This window comes from Stegodyphus dumicola, chromosome 7 (assembly GCF_044657685.1).
Source record: "Stegodyphus dumicola isolate Sdum_Otavi_A_Nest chromosome 7, ASM4465768v1".
NCBI classification, from domain to species: domain Eukaryota; kingdom Metazoa; phylum Arthropoda; class Arachnida; order Araneae; family Eresidae; genus Stegodyphus; species Stegodyphus dumicola.
This window is the reverse complement of record NC_140774.1, coordinates 198,023,840-198,039,934: the sequence shown is the minus strand read 5'-3', so window position 1 is coordinate 198,039,934 and position 16,095 is coordinate 198,023,840. Positions and strand designations below refer to the sequence as shown.

The window sequence follows — 16,095 nt, the reverse complement described above, 5'->3', positions numbered from 1 at the left end:
GGCCGATTTGATATTCATCTTGTTTAAAAATATTTATATGGTTTAAAGCTTTTGTTCCTTATTCACAGTTTGTTCAGCATAAAAGTGCACAAAAAATATTTTAAAACTAAAAAGAATTTTAAATTAAGACTAGATAACGTAATATTGCCAAAGAACATAAAATTTTAGACTATCTAATTCACAAGTCAGTTTAAAGTTCTTTTGAAATAGTGGTGCTGCACCTCCCAAAAGCTTTCATTTTTTTGGCACGAGAACTTCCCACTTTTTCATATTTCGAAGTAGACAGTCTGCTTTTATTATTTTCTGCTTGTTAAAAATTTCATTCTTGTGTTTTATATATATTCTAAATGCATTTATTTCTGTTAATCCTGGTCTCATGCTTGATACCCTGTTTATATAGGTGTCTGTTTCCTGTGGCATACCAGATTTCCGTTCCAGAAATGGTGTATATGCTCGTTTGAGTAAGGATTATCCCGATCTTCCTGATCCTCAAGCTATGTTTGATATCCATTACTTTCGAAGAGATCCACGACCATTTTTTAAATTTGCTAAGGTTCGTAAACAGAATGCTTTGGAAGCAATGCATTTCCATTTATATCTTCATGCATGTCATATTTGTTATATTGCCATCATTCTATATAAAGAATTATTTGTTAGTAAATGAGTTGAAATAGTAAATATCCTTAAAAATTGGTTATTTTTCATATTTAAAATGAGCATAATCAGAAGTTATGTATTTATAAAAGGTTATAATTTTATGTTGAAGTTTTATTTTTAAGCAAAGTAGGTATTTGCAGTGTCTTTTTCCCCTTCATGCTTAAATTGTTTTAGAGAAGTAATAGCATTTAACTAAATGGAAAATATTTTTATTGTGTATTTCTGACGTGAGTAAATCCTGAAATACTCAATTTCTTAAGTTATTTAATGATTCCGCAAATACGAAATCAGTTGAATATTATTTGATTGAAACATTAAGGGCAAACAGACGTGCAGTTTGGACTGATTTAATTATGAAATAAGGGTACATGGAAATAAATCATGCAATAGGGATTTTTATTTTCCCAGTTTTTTTTTTTTTTTTTCCTCTTACAGAGAGCGACAGACTTCAAGACATGGAAAAATACTTTTTAGTAATCTTAAGTTGATATGCTGATTAATGTGAATCATTATTTGTCATAAAACTATTTAATTATATTGCATTTAATTTTTGTGCATTTATTTATGTATTGGTAAAAATGTGAGTGCTCTCAAAATTTAATTTGTCATACTGGCTGGCAGCCCTTGACTTTTGCACATAATTGTTTCTGAAAATCTTTACAAATGTTGAATGTGAAAAAGCTGAAAGATATAAGAAAAACATTAAACTATATGTTAAATATTTATATATCAATATGCATAATTATGTTGACGAGGCATGCTTAAGCGCTTTCAGGTGCTTTCTGTAAACTAGTGTTAAATAAGTTCTTTTTCTTTTATTGATGAAAGAGTTCTGTGGCATGATGTGTCTTTCTCAATTGCTATATGCATTTGAGATATATGTTATCCACTGGGATCATTCTCTATGTTTGTCACGATTCATGAAGGCTTCAGTCGCATTGTTTATTGTCCAAGTCTTTAGATTTTTTCTTAGAAAGTCTCTAAGATTAAAGCCTTTTCCTTATCTTTAAGAAAGATAAAGTTCTAGTCTTCAAGTCTTTAGATTTCGATTTCTTAGAAACTTAAAACTTTTTGTTAAGAGCAGCTTCCTCTTCCACACTTCCATAGTGGATTTCATGTAACTCTTGTTGCTCAATTAAGTATTCATTTGACAAAGGTAATGAATAAGTGTCAGTCAACTCTTTAACTTCATTGTTAGTGTCAAAGTTTAGTTCATTCATTAACCTAACTATTTCATCTGTATTAATTCCTGGACTTTCTTCAGATTTTATAAAATGACACATCATTTGTGAGTGTAATTGTTTCCTGAAACTTTTCATTTTTTACTCTTCATTGTTTACTTCCACGAGTCTTCTATATTGTTTGTGTTCCATACATTATAGTTCTTCCAAAAATCACTTAATGTAGATTCACCTTTTCCTGCTCGTTACATTGATGGCTTAATTCATTATTCTTTGTGTATAAATTTAAATGTAGCTATTACTGTTTGACCCGTGGGCTATATGAGCCAGTTAGTATTAGAACAAAGAAATACAACATTAATTTTTGGATACATTCTGCAGATATTACTGGCCAAAGGTGCAAAAAAGTATGTGAAGTATTGGGACTTTCCCTTTCTCATAGTCAGTTCATTTTCTTCCACAAAGGGCTTTCATATGATCGTTTATCCATTGTGTTTTATAAATTAACACCCCTTTGAACGATTCTTAGTATTTTAGCAGAATGTCGGCAAATATTATGTTACCAGTGGTTATATTGTACTGAATGTTAAGCTATTTATATGCCAGATGAAAAATCTGTTTTACTTGAAATGTGATGAAATTACTGAGCAACAGTTTAAAAATTAAGAGATCCTGACAAAAAAAAAAAAAAAAATTGCTTTATAGGCTTGATTTGGATTTCTGTTAAAAAATGGGCGGCCCGCTAATGGCCGAGCGGTAAAAGTCGCTGAACACTGATAGTTCTAAAGTGGGCTCGATTCCAAGTGAGCTGGCTGGTTGCATGAGTGTTTTTGTGGTTTTTCTCATGTGTAATGAATATATGAGCCAGTTTTCCTCCACAAAGGCATCCCTTCATGTAAACAGGTAATCAATCCTACTGTGATTTGCCATAATTTCGATTTTGTGGATGACACAGGATGAAAAACTGGCTAGTGAATATCCATTTAACCCTTTGCGCCGGACAGATCTAAAAATTTCCTTTTGTACGCACAGAAAAATTGAATGAAAAAGGATTTATGGGTTACTATAGGTTATTCTGAACCTTCTTTATTTATAGTAGATGGCAGCTCAACACAGACCGGTCCATATATTTTAGTCATGTTTAGTTTTTTAAGACCCTCATTTTACAAAGAAATCTTCCAGATTTTTTTAGGGTATGAAAGTAATTGTTTGAGAAGAAATTTCTATGTTATTTTTTTTGGGTGTGTGCTAATCTGCTTATTGTATATTAGTTTAAAATTTTTACCATGAAATCTTGCCTAAAATTAAACGGCGAATCTTAGGTGTGCCCAGACTGGGCTCACCAATAATCTAGGATAACTGAGAGTCTGTATTCTTTGTTTCTCATCATCTCATTGGTGAGTTCATTGACAGCAATGCTCGTTTCAGCACTCTTTTCGAAGCTCTATTCAATCAGTGTATGTAACCAATTCTGCGGAAGTGCCACTTTGGGCACACCCGCAGAATTTAAAATAAGTGCTATCTTCACAAAATTTTACTTGTGTACTCCTCTAGGCCTAATTAGACTGCCTACCTTTTTTTAAAATCAAAACTCTGAATTTAAAAGGTAGCGTGCCAGAATAATGTTATTAATGCCAAACAGTGCAAATCTTCCAGATTTTTTTAGGGGTATAAAAGGAATTGTTTGAAAAGAAATTTCTGTTATTTTTTTGGGTGTATGCTAATCTCCTTATTCTATATTAGTTTTAAATTTTTACCTTGAAATCTTGCCTAAAATTAAACGGCGAACCCTAGGTGTGTCCAGACTGGGCTCACCGATAATCTAGGACAACCGAGAGTCTGTATTCTTTGTTTCTCCTCAACTCATCGGTCAGTTCATTGACAGCAATGCTCGTTTCAGCACTCTTTTCGAAGCTCTATTCAATCAGTGTGCCACTTTGGGCACACCCGCAGAATTAAAATGATAAGTGCTATCTTCACAAAATTTTACTTGTGTACTCCTCTAGGCCTAATTGGACTGCCTCCCTTTTTTTTTTTTTTTTTTTAATCAGAACTCTGAATTTAAAAGGTAGCATGCCAGAATAATGTTAATGCCAAACAGTGCAACTTGTATATATTTATCATATGACTAAGTAAATTGCAGTGTGTTCCTTCAAAGTTGCGTAGCTACGATAGGCATAAATTTAACTGTATTTGTACGTACATTTGGTTTTCATCTTTAGTAAGGTAATGAAGCAACTGTTCATTGATTTTAACTCTTTTGACAATTAAAAAAAATTACCATTTTATTATAATTTAGCACATAACATTTATATGGTTAATATCTATGCATAGATATGTAATAATAAATATATAATTTTTATTATGTTTACAGGAAATATATCCAGGTCAATTTGAACCATCTCCTAGTCATCGTTTCATAAAGCTGTTAGAAAAACAGGAAAAACTTTTAAGGAATTACACCCAGAATATAGACACTTTGGAACATGCAGCTGGAATACAGAATGTTATTACATGCCATGGTAAGTAGTGTTAGTGGCTGAAGTAGCAATGAAATTTTTTTAATACGTTCAACATTTTTTAAATTTAAAAATAAAAAAAATCTAATGAATATTTTAGAAATTTACTTATTGATTAGAATTTTCTCTTGTCAATATAAAATTTTTAGGCTCAACTTATCTTGTTCTCCCCATTAAAGAAAACCCTCAATTCATTCAAAACAGCATTATATATAATGCATTTTTCTGATGTAAAATGTTATAGCCACCTTTAGAGTATCTAAATTTTTGGGGGGATCATGTAAGCAAAAACAGTTGTTGGGATTTTATAATCATCTACATAGTCAGTGAAGATGATACTGCGATATACTGTATTGTACTGGGTTTCTATTGCCGGAGCAATACTTCCCAGTCATACAAATAGTTCCATGCGGACCCTGGTATCAGAAAATTTCTTATTGAGTTTCTTCTGAGAGGAGAAAAACGAATTTTCACCTGGGCTCAGGAACTGACGTGAGCTATTTGCAACACTGGTCCAAACAAGAATAAGTCCAAGTAGTTAACCCTAAAAGTCCGTGAGATGCTCGTAGCCTGCTGGCCGCTTCACTAAATTGAAATCTAGTTGGAATCCTTGTCAGAAGAGATGATGTGGAAAGATGCACACGGAGTGTAAGCACAGTGTACTAATGAGTAACAATTAATTATTGGTTTGCCTAATTAAGTGTGCAGCATAAGGTCGGATGAGCAATCATCCGGGATGATTTCATAGCTCAGAATATACACAAAGTGTACTGTTGGATGACCAACTTGTTGGCTACTTTTATGAATTGGTGAAAAACTGTTGCTAATCATTACTGTTTTCATAAATAATAATTAATAGAATCTTAAAAAACAAATTTATACGGGAAAAAATAAAAATCTATGACATTTTTACAACTACTGAAAACTGTTCAGTAAGACCATCAAATTTTCCATGAAATGGTCTCTTGTTTGTTGGGTCATCTGCTAGGTCAGAAGGTGGTGATGTACAGTTCCTCTCTGCATCTTACCCAATTGAGCAATAGTTTATTCAACATGGATATAAATATTTTCCAGATCCTGGAAATTATAATTGTGGTTTTCTAGTGCTGGTGCCTTTTTCAGTTCCTGTATGAACCATTAGCCCAAATAGAGCTGTCTTTAAATGAGCAAATCATCCATATGTCCATTATGCATTGGTAAAACATCTGTCGGTGATTTTATCCTGTGAATTTGTCACTTAAGTCACAACTTCCTGCAGGTTTGTCTTTACAGATTTTCTGTGAAGATTTCTCTTCATTGTAGTTATCGATTTTCATGCATAAATGGTTCTTGAATCGTTTGTTTATTGCAATATCAAGAATATAGAAATAGTTATTCCTAAGAGAATCATTGTTTAATCTACTTTTTTCTGCAAAGAAATTCTTCATATCTTAATACAGTAAATGATGACTGATTTCTAGATTAACAGATCTTTTTTTTTTTTTTTGTCCACCTCATGAAATGTCAGCATTAAATTGATCCATTTCCTCCTAGATGGTAGTTTACATTTTCAGTTTCAGGACCGTAAATGTCTGATATACATTTAGTCTTATTTTCTTGCCTTGGTGATGATAAGCAGCGTGGCTGGCTTTCCATTCAGGCAAAATACTGGTTGTGCACTTACGTACCCAATGAAAGAAATGTACATTGGTGAGACACTGCTCTGATGAGTTGTTTTAGATTCATTATCTATAATCATTGCATTTTCATCTACACCAGTCATGTTGGAGAATTGGTATTTAGAAAAGCCAGTTCTACCAATAAAGGCTTGAATGCGAGTGCATGTTTCATTATTTTCCAGCTTAAACATTGCTGTCAGTATCTTGGGAAAATTTTATATTGCTGACTGAAGCCAGGTAACCGATGTTTTGATGCATTGAATTCTATTGAAAATATACCTACTTTGGTGGAACAGATGTTTCGATACCAACGCTGAAAACCAAACCTTTGCTCCTCTGTCAGCAATCCGTTCTTGCATACGATTTCCAACTCTATACACACTTCTTAGCATTCTCCGTGTGCATTTGTTGACCTATATCAGCATATGAATAGCAGTAAAAACTGTTAAAAATGATGCACTTGCAACAGAAGTGACAAAAAATGAAAACTTTCTCTATTTCTGAATGCATTAAGTACACCTGTCATAATATACAGCATATTGAATTATAAAGGTTCTAAGTAGTCACAGCCATTTGTAACCAGGTACGCATGTGGTTGTGTTTGCACTTCAGGTGGTCATTCATCACTAAGTTAAATGGCCGATGATGTTAACTGATTTAGTCTTATATTATTATGAGTTTCCTGAGAAATCGTGCTAGCTTTCAGAGAAATATTGTGTTCTAAAAGGTGATGGTTTTTTCCGTAATGTGATTTTGGATTTCTGCCATCTATTATGATTGTCCGTCTTGAATGCTCACAAGGAAAAGTTAATTTTGTTATGTGGCAAATTCCTCTGAAATTCTAGTGCTGTTGAAGAACTTGACAATCATTATTTTATTAAATAAACGAACCCACCTGCATTTTAACACTTGTTCTTAGCATTACAATTCTATAAAATTTTGTTTAAGAAGTTCAGTTTAATAGGATGCAGATTTTTAGTTTCTGTATTGTTTTTATGGTTAAAGTGTATAAATCCATGTATGCTCAAATGTATGTGTAGTAATCAAATGGTAGTAAAACATGCCAATTCAGAATTTTAAATTAAGCAAAAAAATGTAACCTTATTTAGGTGCGGGTTTTGAATAAAAATCTCTGAAGTAATAAAAGACACATTCCTCCTCTTCAAGAACAGAAGGGGGGTAATACATTTGATTTGTTGGAAAGTTATGCCAAAATAAGGTTACTTGTTCTACTTATTGTGTATGGTACTTGCATGCATGCATTTCTTTTGCTATATGTATTATTGAAGGTGGTCCAAAAACATAAGTTTTAGTGAATGTTGAAAACATACCCAATTATTTATAAATAATGCTGTTTCTGTGTAATAAAATTTTGCTTACAATTTTTTTGTTTTTCAGGTTCATTTGCCACTGCAACGTGTACTGTTTGTGGCTATAGGGTCGATTCATCTGTCATAAAAGATGACATTTTTAGTCAAGTATGTCTAGAATGTTTGCTTTGTACTTTTTCATATTAATATATTTTTATTTTCTTTTTAAATTCAATCCCTTTGTTTTGTTGCTATATAGATGCTTTATTGAAAAATCATGATTAAAATTATTTAAATTTGCTTTATTGAAAAATCATGATTAAAATTATTTAAATTTTTTCAGAGAATCCCTTATTGTCCCATTTGCCCTGCGGAAGCTGGATATCGAGGTATAATGAAACCAGATATTGTTTTCTTTGGAGAAGGTCTATCGGATGAATTTCATGAAGCATTAGCTAATGATAAAGATGTTTGTGATCTACTCATCGTAATGGGATCATCGCTCAAAGTCCGACCGGTTGCAATGATTCCCAGTAAGTAATCTGACCTGTATTTTATAAAATCACTATTTTAGTAATTTTCCCATGACTGAATTTGTTATATTTTGTATATCATTATTTATTTATTCTAACAAGGATGCATCTTTTGATTAAAAATCATATAAGCCTGGCTTTTAACCCAAGTTTATTTTATTATTACTTAAGTATTTTCTCTATTTCCTTTTCTTTCTTCATTATCTTGCATTATTGTTTGCTTATAGCAACATCTGCATTAATAAAATCGAGGGTAATGTTGATATAATGTTATTTTGTTGCTCTGTTTTCCTTAGAATGGATGAATGTTTTAAAATAAGTTATGTCATTATGTTGAGTTTATGCTGCTCTACTGCAAAAGGTCTCTGTAGAAAGTGATGAGAGAGATTAAGTAAAATTTATTTTAAGATATATGTGTATTTAGAATTCCTCAATGTAATATCTTTGACACCAAAGTTATATGGCTTGTAATGTATTTTGCAGTAATTTACAAAACAGACAATCTGCTTAGTAGAACATAAATTTTATTTCTAGTTCTTGGTGATAGACAAATTTTATACAATTCTTAAGTGGCAAAATTTCATACTACTCCTAGCTGGTAAAATCTTTAGAATTTTAATCTTTTTTTAAACAATATCTCACATTGCTGAGTAACGGTTTAACACAAACATGGCGTTGCCACTTCAACAATAATTAAATTTATTTATTAAATAACAAGATATTACAACCTCTCCCCCCTCCAGATAAACTTTTAATTTATATTTTTATAAATTAAAATTTACTTTTTTTTTTTTTTTCAAAACAACAATATCAGCACAATACAGAATTGAAATACAAGATATAACATAGTAAGATACACTGAGGAAGAGAGGAAGGAACAAAGTATTTTTTTTATCTATATAGAGAAACAAATTATTTATTCAGGCCAGGGAGTACGATTTAATGCGCCTACATTTTTATGCTTCTTACCACTTCGATGAACGATCGTGTAATTTTAGGGTTGTAGTACTAGTGCCCATCTCATAAGTCGTGGATTTAGGCTTACATTATTTTTGAGCCAAACTAAGGGATTATGATCAGTCATGATGAGGAATTTAGTATGCCCGTCTAAATAACATTGAAGTTTCTTTACAGCAAATATTATGGCAGCGCATTCCTTTTCTGTGGTAGAGTACTTTTTTTCAGTTTCTGTGAACTTCTTACTGAGGTATAATACTGGATGTTCATTGTCTCGGTCATCTTTTTGAGCTAAAATGACACCCACACCAGAGTCTGAAACATCAATTTGCAAAATAAACTCCTTATTGAAATCAGGTGAGTGTGCCAAAGCCTTTTGTGGCAGTTTTTCTTCTTCAATAACTCGCTCTTGTCTGTTTAGTTTCTTTAAAAACTTCTCCTTGACTTGCATCTCAACTCCAGAACCTAGCAATTCATCTGGAACTTGTAACTAAGAATCGTTTAATTTTGTCAGATGGTTTTTGTTCTTTGCGAGATGAATCTTTGTTCTTATCTGCTACTTGCACTCTCATTGAATGTGGCAACTTTGAGTATCCTTCATCATATTTGTGCCTCTTTGCTAAGTTTTCTGACGCGTGCATAGATCCTGAACGTATTTTTAATTTCTTAGCCTTAGAAGCACCTTCATGAGTTCTTTTATCAGAAGTTCTTTGATCTGCTGTTAACAAACTGTCAAACACATCTTTCCTTTTTGGAGAAGAAGAAACTGGGGAACTTGTAGAGGAATAATCACACACGTTATCCATAGAAGATGAATCACCAGGTAAATAAGGTGAGTCAACTTCCACGTAAATAACTTCAGCTTTCTCATCAAGAGATGAACGCTTAGATTGTTTGTCAGATTTCCGTGAAGCATTGACAGAAGCCTGACTTTTAGGAGGGTGAGTATTGACCAAATTACCCTGAGTCTTAGTACTATTATTTGTTTGGTTCTGAATCAAAGTTGTGTAGTTCTGCATTTGATCTCTATATTTTTCAAGAATAATAATTACTTCCCTTTCGTTTCCATTTTTATCTAATTTCTTTTTCTCCTTTATTTTCAAATAATTTCCAAAATTTTCACTTTTAGCTTCGTTAAGCATTGAGATTAGATCTCTGCTTTGATGCTGAGATTCAATTAATTCCTTTGAATTAGCATTAATTATTTTCTTAATTTCCTTGTCTTTCTCATCAGCTTGCGGTAAAATATCTTTGTCAGACTCAATAACAGACAGTTCTTTTTTTTCCCCCATTTCGGTGTCTTTACTTCGATCTCCTTCTCGAGATCGTTTAACTTGAGATCGTGTCAAAACCGCATTTATCCTTTCTAAATTTAAGAACTGTTTATCTTTGAACAACTGAGCAGTTTTGTTACCTGAATGATCCTGGCAGATAACAATACATATCTGCCAGGATCATTTGTAACAACAGCTACCTTTGTTTTTATGTGACCAAGTTCACAATTAATTTCAACTTCAGCTAACGGTAGACACACTAAATGGTCATTTAAGAGACCCAGACATGTTCTCCAATCATTTTTGCCTTATCTACGTATTTTCGAGAAATAGCATCTACTGTGGCTCCTGTGTCTCGAAGAATAAGCATTTCATACCCATTAACTAAACCGTTAATTGTATACGTCTTTAATAAATCATCATTCGAAAATACGCAATTTATCTTTTCATTTGGTTTTAAGCAAGGGCACTGAGGCTTAAAATGTTCGTATGACCCACACTCGAAACAACGTGGTCAATATCTTTTGTCATATAAATTTTCTTGGTTTTTGTTTTGGAACTGATTCCTTTGCTGATGATCTTTCTTGTATTTTGAATCATCCCATCTATCAGAATGCTTAAAATGAGGCATATGCTCTATTTTTTTCACAAAATTATCATAACACGGTTTAAATAATCCTTTGTTAATTTTCTCAGTCTGATTGACAGAAAATTTCGGTTTTATTGTTTTTCTCACATCTTCAAAATCTTCAATTTTCTTAACCATTTCAGTAGGTGAAATGATGGTTGTTCATTGATCCATAAAATGTACTTTGAAATCAGGAGAAGTGTGCTTTTTTATTTGATCAAACCACCATGAGATCTTTTAGCTGTTCAAAAGTTTTAATGTTTAATCCGTTAAGCCATCCTTCTAAATAATTCTTTAATTCATAGTAGAAATCATACCAAGTACTTTCAGTAGATTTTTGGTGTTTATTAAATAGTTGTCGAAATTTTTCCGCACTCAATTTAAATTGTTGTAACAGTAAAGTTTTTACATATTCATACTTTTTCGTGTCCTCTTCTGGTTCTTCAGCAATAAGCTGAACAATGTCAGGAGGCAGCAATGAAATAAGTTGAGTCACTTGATTTTCAGCAGGTATATTCATTATTTTAGCTTGATGCTCAAATAACACCAGAAATAAACTTATTTCATCTTCTTTAGGGTTGAAACGTGGCATGACATCGTGAATTCTGATTTTTAAAGGCTGCTCAGGTAACTGCATAGTTTCTACCGGCTGTGCTGTGGCAGCCATTGCTTCCAGCTGAAGTTTCTGTAGATCAAAGACTCTAATTCGCTCTTCTCTTTCAAGCTCTTCTTTCTTCTCTTTCGTAATCTCTTCTTTCTCTTTCCTCTCTTTTGCGTTCTTTTTCTCTTTCTTCCCTTTTGCGTTCTTTCTCTTTCGCGTTCCTTTTCACTTTCTTCTCTTTCGCGTTCCTTTTCTATTTCTCTTTCGCATTCTTCTTTTCGTTCCCTTTCTTCTCTAATTGCAGCCAGTAGTTCTCGAGTAAACTCCTCATCACAATCAGGACTTTCAGTTATCAGTTTATGCAACTGAGCAATCTTAAATTCAGGTTTCACGGTTAAACCTGACTCTTCTGCTAATACTTTTAAATCCTGTTTTTTACTCCTAGCTAAGAATGACATGTTGACACAAGTTACGTTTATTAGGCTTCCTTTTAAAATTGAATCTAAAAGATCGTACTTGTACTAAAAATGTATAATTTCTGGCGAGACTTAATTTCTCAAATACGAAATCCACACTAACCAATTCGAGAGAATTATTTAAACAACTTTGCCAGGTTGGCACAAAATATTATAATACTGCGTCGTGTTGATGTTTTAACTCGCTATTCACAAGCCTCCTTAGCTATAACTATATAAACACCTTTGCCAGTTAGGCAATTACCCACGTCAGTTTGACGATTTTACTATTTCTCCACGCCTCGTTGGCGATAACAAAAACAATTTTTGCCAGTTTGGCAATTCAACTTTTAGAATATACAATCTGTAATACGTCGGGATGATGTTACTATCTATCACACGCCTGGATGGCGAGAACTAAGAAAAAATCTTTGCCAATTCAGCAGTATAATCAAATCACACTACGTCAGTTTGAGTTATTACTTATTTTCACGCGCCTGCTTGGCAACAAATTCAAAACTCAGCTTGCAGTTCTTTTTTTCATAAATGCCGGAATGGCTTACACATAACAATTATCAACATAAAATTTAAATACAAATAAAAGTAAAGCATAAATAATAATTTTAAAATACTTCTTTACCACAAATATCAATTATAAATTTAAGCTGAATATTTTTAGTGCGAGTTATTTTAAACAAAATCTTACATGATAAACTATAATTCTGAAACAAAGTATTAAAATTCAATAAAATCTTTTTTTAAGAAAACCAAAAGTTAACCTTACATTGCTCATTTGCTCGACAATACGACTCGACGCTTTTACATTGCTCGACAATGAAAATGCAACACCAAGAAGGAGTGGTCAGAAAGTGATGAAATTTGGAAAAAAGACAGAGACAGCAAGCAGCAAGAAGTGATCTTTATTTCAAAATGATAATCAGAATAAAGAGCGAGAACGGCGTCGGCTCAGTAGGATGTAGGAACACCATGGACAGCGATGGTACATTATCCAAGTATCGTTGGGCCGCCATAGTGCCCTGAATACGAACTAGAGATGACCTGGAATCGTAGGCAATAGCGCTCCAAACCATTATGCAACGTTGTTGTGTGGTGGGGCGTTCCACAGTTACTTCCGGATTAGATCTGTCTCCACGTCGACTCCAAACACGTATGCGGCGACTGACACTGGATAAATGGAAGTGTGACTCATCTGAGAACACGACGTTTTGTCATTCTGTCATCCACATCGCTCCAGTCCAGCACCCTGCTAAATGTTAGTGTGTATGCTGTGGGGTCAATGGCAGTCTTCTTAACCCCTTAAGGCACACATTAATTTCTAATTTTCGGTCAAAAAATCACCTATTTTTTTTCTTGCATAATCATATTCATGCATAATCATATATATGCAGAACAGCCAGGGTTAGCTTCAAATCGAAATCTCGGTGGTGCAACGTTTGGTTGATTTATGCTAATTTGATACCAATTCCTTGCTATATCCAAAATCTCATTGTCATTATCTTCCGATTCACTTCCATCACTCAAGAAATCATCACTCTCATCGCTGAAACTGTCTGATAAATTGGCATATTCAAAATTGTCATCGTCAGAGTCGCTCATTATCAGATAACTTTTTTTAAATTACAAAAACACTTAGTAATATAATTTGCAGTTAACTGCTTACTTTTATTATATTTACATAATAAAAATGGATATATTACTTTTTCCACACCAAACGACTACTTTATAGCAAAGAATTCCTAGCAAACTTATAGCTAATCATCAAAATGCGCCACGTGGTTTACACAAGAAAAATGCTGAATAGTAGTGCCATCTATGTCAAATAAGTGTAATTATAATCTAGCCTATTTATTTTTACTGGAACGGATCTCAGACAAGTATTAGAAATAAAATAACGCGAGATACAAGGGCGCCCGTGTGAAACACGGGCATGTGCAAATTTGCCGGAAACTTTCGCCCGTGTCTCACACGGGCAAATGCGTTAAGGGGTTAACTTACGCCGTGAGTGCAAATCACGTTCATCCAATCGACGTGAAATGGTTCTGGTTGACACGTGAACATCCAGGGTATCTTGCACAATCGTGGTACAAGTGACTTGTGGGACCGACACAGCATGTCGGCGGATGCGTCAATCCATGCATGCTGACGTCACTCTGGCTGCACCCTCACCCCTCTTCTTCCCTTATTTCCTGTTCCAACCATGTTTACCATAGGCGATGCACCATGCTCGCATCGATGTGGGTATCAGCTGTGATTTGACGTAAGGACCAACCCGCACTTCTCACTCCGATCACCATACCCCTCGTAAAATCGTCTATCTGCTGGAAGTGCCTTCGTTGACGGCGGCCTGGCATTCTCTCCTATTACATGTATCCTCTGGGACAAAAACCAACTTTCACCGATAATTCGTTTGGCAGAAATAATGACACAAATATTGCCTATTCTGCACGTTCTTTCCCTTATATATCTTACTTCATGTGCGTTGGAGAGCTGCGCATATCACATAACTCTCATACAAAAATAGATATTAATATGAGGAATTAATAAAGTTGAATGTGGTTTTAACTAGACAGGCTATATTTTACCTCATTTTTACTTATTTTTTATCTTCTTGTACTAATAAGAAAAACTGTTTGGGCAAAAATGATGTAATTCACATTTCTGAGTAGTAGTATCACATTTCATGCGTTAAAATTGATTTGAGCTTTAAAATTTTAAATACTTAATAAAACTGTTATTTAGTTTATGAATATTAGATAAGCTTTCTGATTTATGAATTAAAGACAATAATTAAGGTAACTTTTCTCTTAATAATATTATTGAACTGAAAATTTTCTGCTTCACTGAAAGTCTCCTAATTTTTTTTTTTTTTTTTTTTTAAATTAGTACGAGTCATATTTGAGTACTATAGTATACCATTCAGTTTTAAGTTCTAATTTTTGACAAATGTTTATTATTTCCTTTGTAGGGGAAAATGTTACACTTTGAAAAGGGTGCTAAAAAATGTAACATTTTAAGGTACTTTCTGATGTCCTCACTTCCTACAAAAAATCAAACTTGTTACTGTTGTACTGCTTATGTGAAACGTACTTGTAGCACGACATATGTGAACTTGTTGGCGATTAATTTTTTGCCAGTTTGATGTGTGAATGGCAGCAGTTATTTTCAGTTGGTGCATTAGGAACTCATTGCAAAAGTAGGCAATCTATAAACTGTGGGCAGGGGTAGAAATAATGGGAAACTTTCCTCCCACTGTTATTCTCACCATTCACACAGCAGTGTGTGTCGCTTCAAAATAGAGAATTGCACAAAGTTGGCAACCATATAACTTCAGCATTGTGTGCCACTGCTGCCAAAAAAGATTTTCTATGCATATACACAGAAATACTTTTTGGCAACACCGTGGGTTGCGACATAAATGTTTTGCCAACTTGCTGCTTTGTCTCATGAATATGTTTTTGCAACTTCAGTGGAGGTAGGGATAATCAGGAAGTACCCATCTTATTTAGATAAAAGTCTTGAAATTTCTGGAAAATAAAATATTTTTTTGGAGTGATTTCCATTTGTTCACTTGGACATGATGAAACATGTGTTGTTATAATATGTACAATGAAGGAATTGTTTATTTATGTTCCTGTAAAATATCTTTTAACATGATTTGGTTAATAAAATGAAGCACTCAGAAATTATGGTGGCATGATTTTGTAAAAAAAAATTAGAAGCAATTGGGTGGGTTAAACCAATGAAGAGTGCTTGTCAATTAATTACCCATTTGTTAGGGTGCACTTGCTGTTGCTTTTTTTTTTTTTTTGTTATTTTTGTATTCTTTAGTAAAACATCAATTCATTATTTTGGTAGGAATCATCATTAATTATGAAATTAATGGTTTTAGATTTGATTTGCTTTTAAAGTTGAATTTTTATATTTTAGCAGATGATTCAAGAATATTTGTTTTCTGGATTACGAATTGTAAACTCCGAAGTATCATAACATCATATGTAGTCACTGCCATTATTCAACATAACCTTCTTTTCTTGTTTGTTTTTCATAAATTTGTAGTAGTAATTTTTCCATCATTCAGCAATAAATAAAATGAACCATTTTTCGAATGGTTAATCCAATCATTAAATTGTGAATCTACTATATATCATATATAGTAGAATATATAACAGTAATATCTATATCAGTAGTATATATATATATCAGTATTATCTACTGTATATCATATATTATATATCAGTTTCTTCTTTGTAGTAGTATCTGTCATTATGAAGTAAAAAGGAAAAATTAAATCAAAAGTATAT

The 16,095-nt window shown here is 33.0% G+C and overlaps 1 protein-coding gene across 3 annotated transcripts in view; it reads left to right on the top strand.

Annotated features, from left to right (window-relative positions):
* The window catches only part of LOC118197577 (NAD-dependent protein deacetylase sirtuin-1-like), a 39,081-nt gene that overhangs the window by 14,639 nt on the left and 8,347 nt on the right, over window positions 1-16,095 (top strand). For all 3 annotated transcript variants that reach the window (XM_085821209.1, XM_085821208.1, XM_085821210.1), the window contains exons 5-8: window positions 401-553; window positions 4,213-4,360; window positions 7,414-7,493; window positions 7,669-7,858. In XM_085821209.1, coding sequence (XP_085677335.1) covers window positions 401-553; window positions 4,213-4,360; window positions 7,414-7,493; window positions 7,669-7,858 — 571 coding nt within the window. The remainder of the gene's footprint in view (window positions 1-400; window positions 554-4,212; window positions 4,361-7,413; window positions 7,494-7,668; window positions 7,859-16,095) is intronic.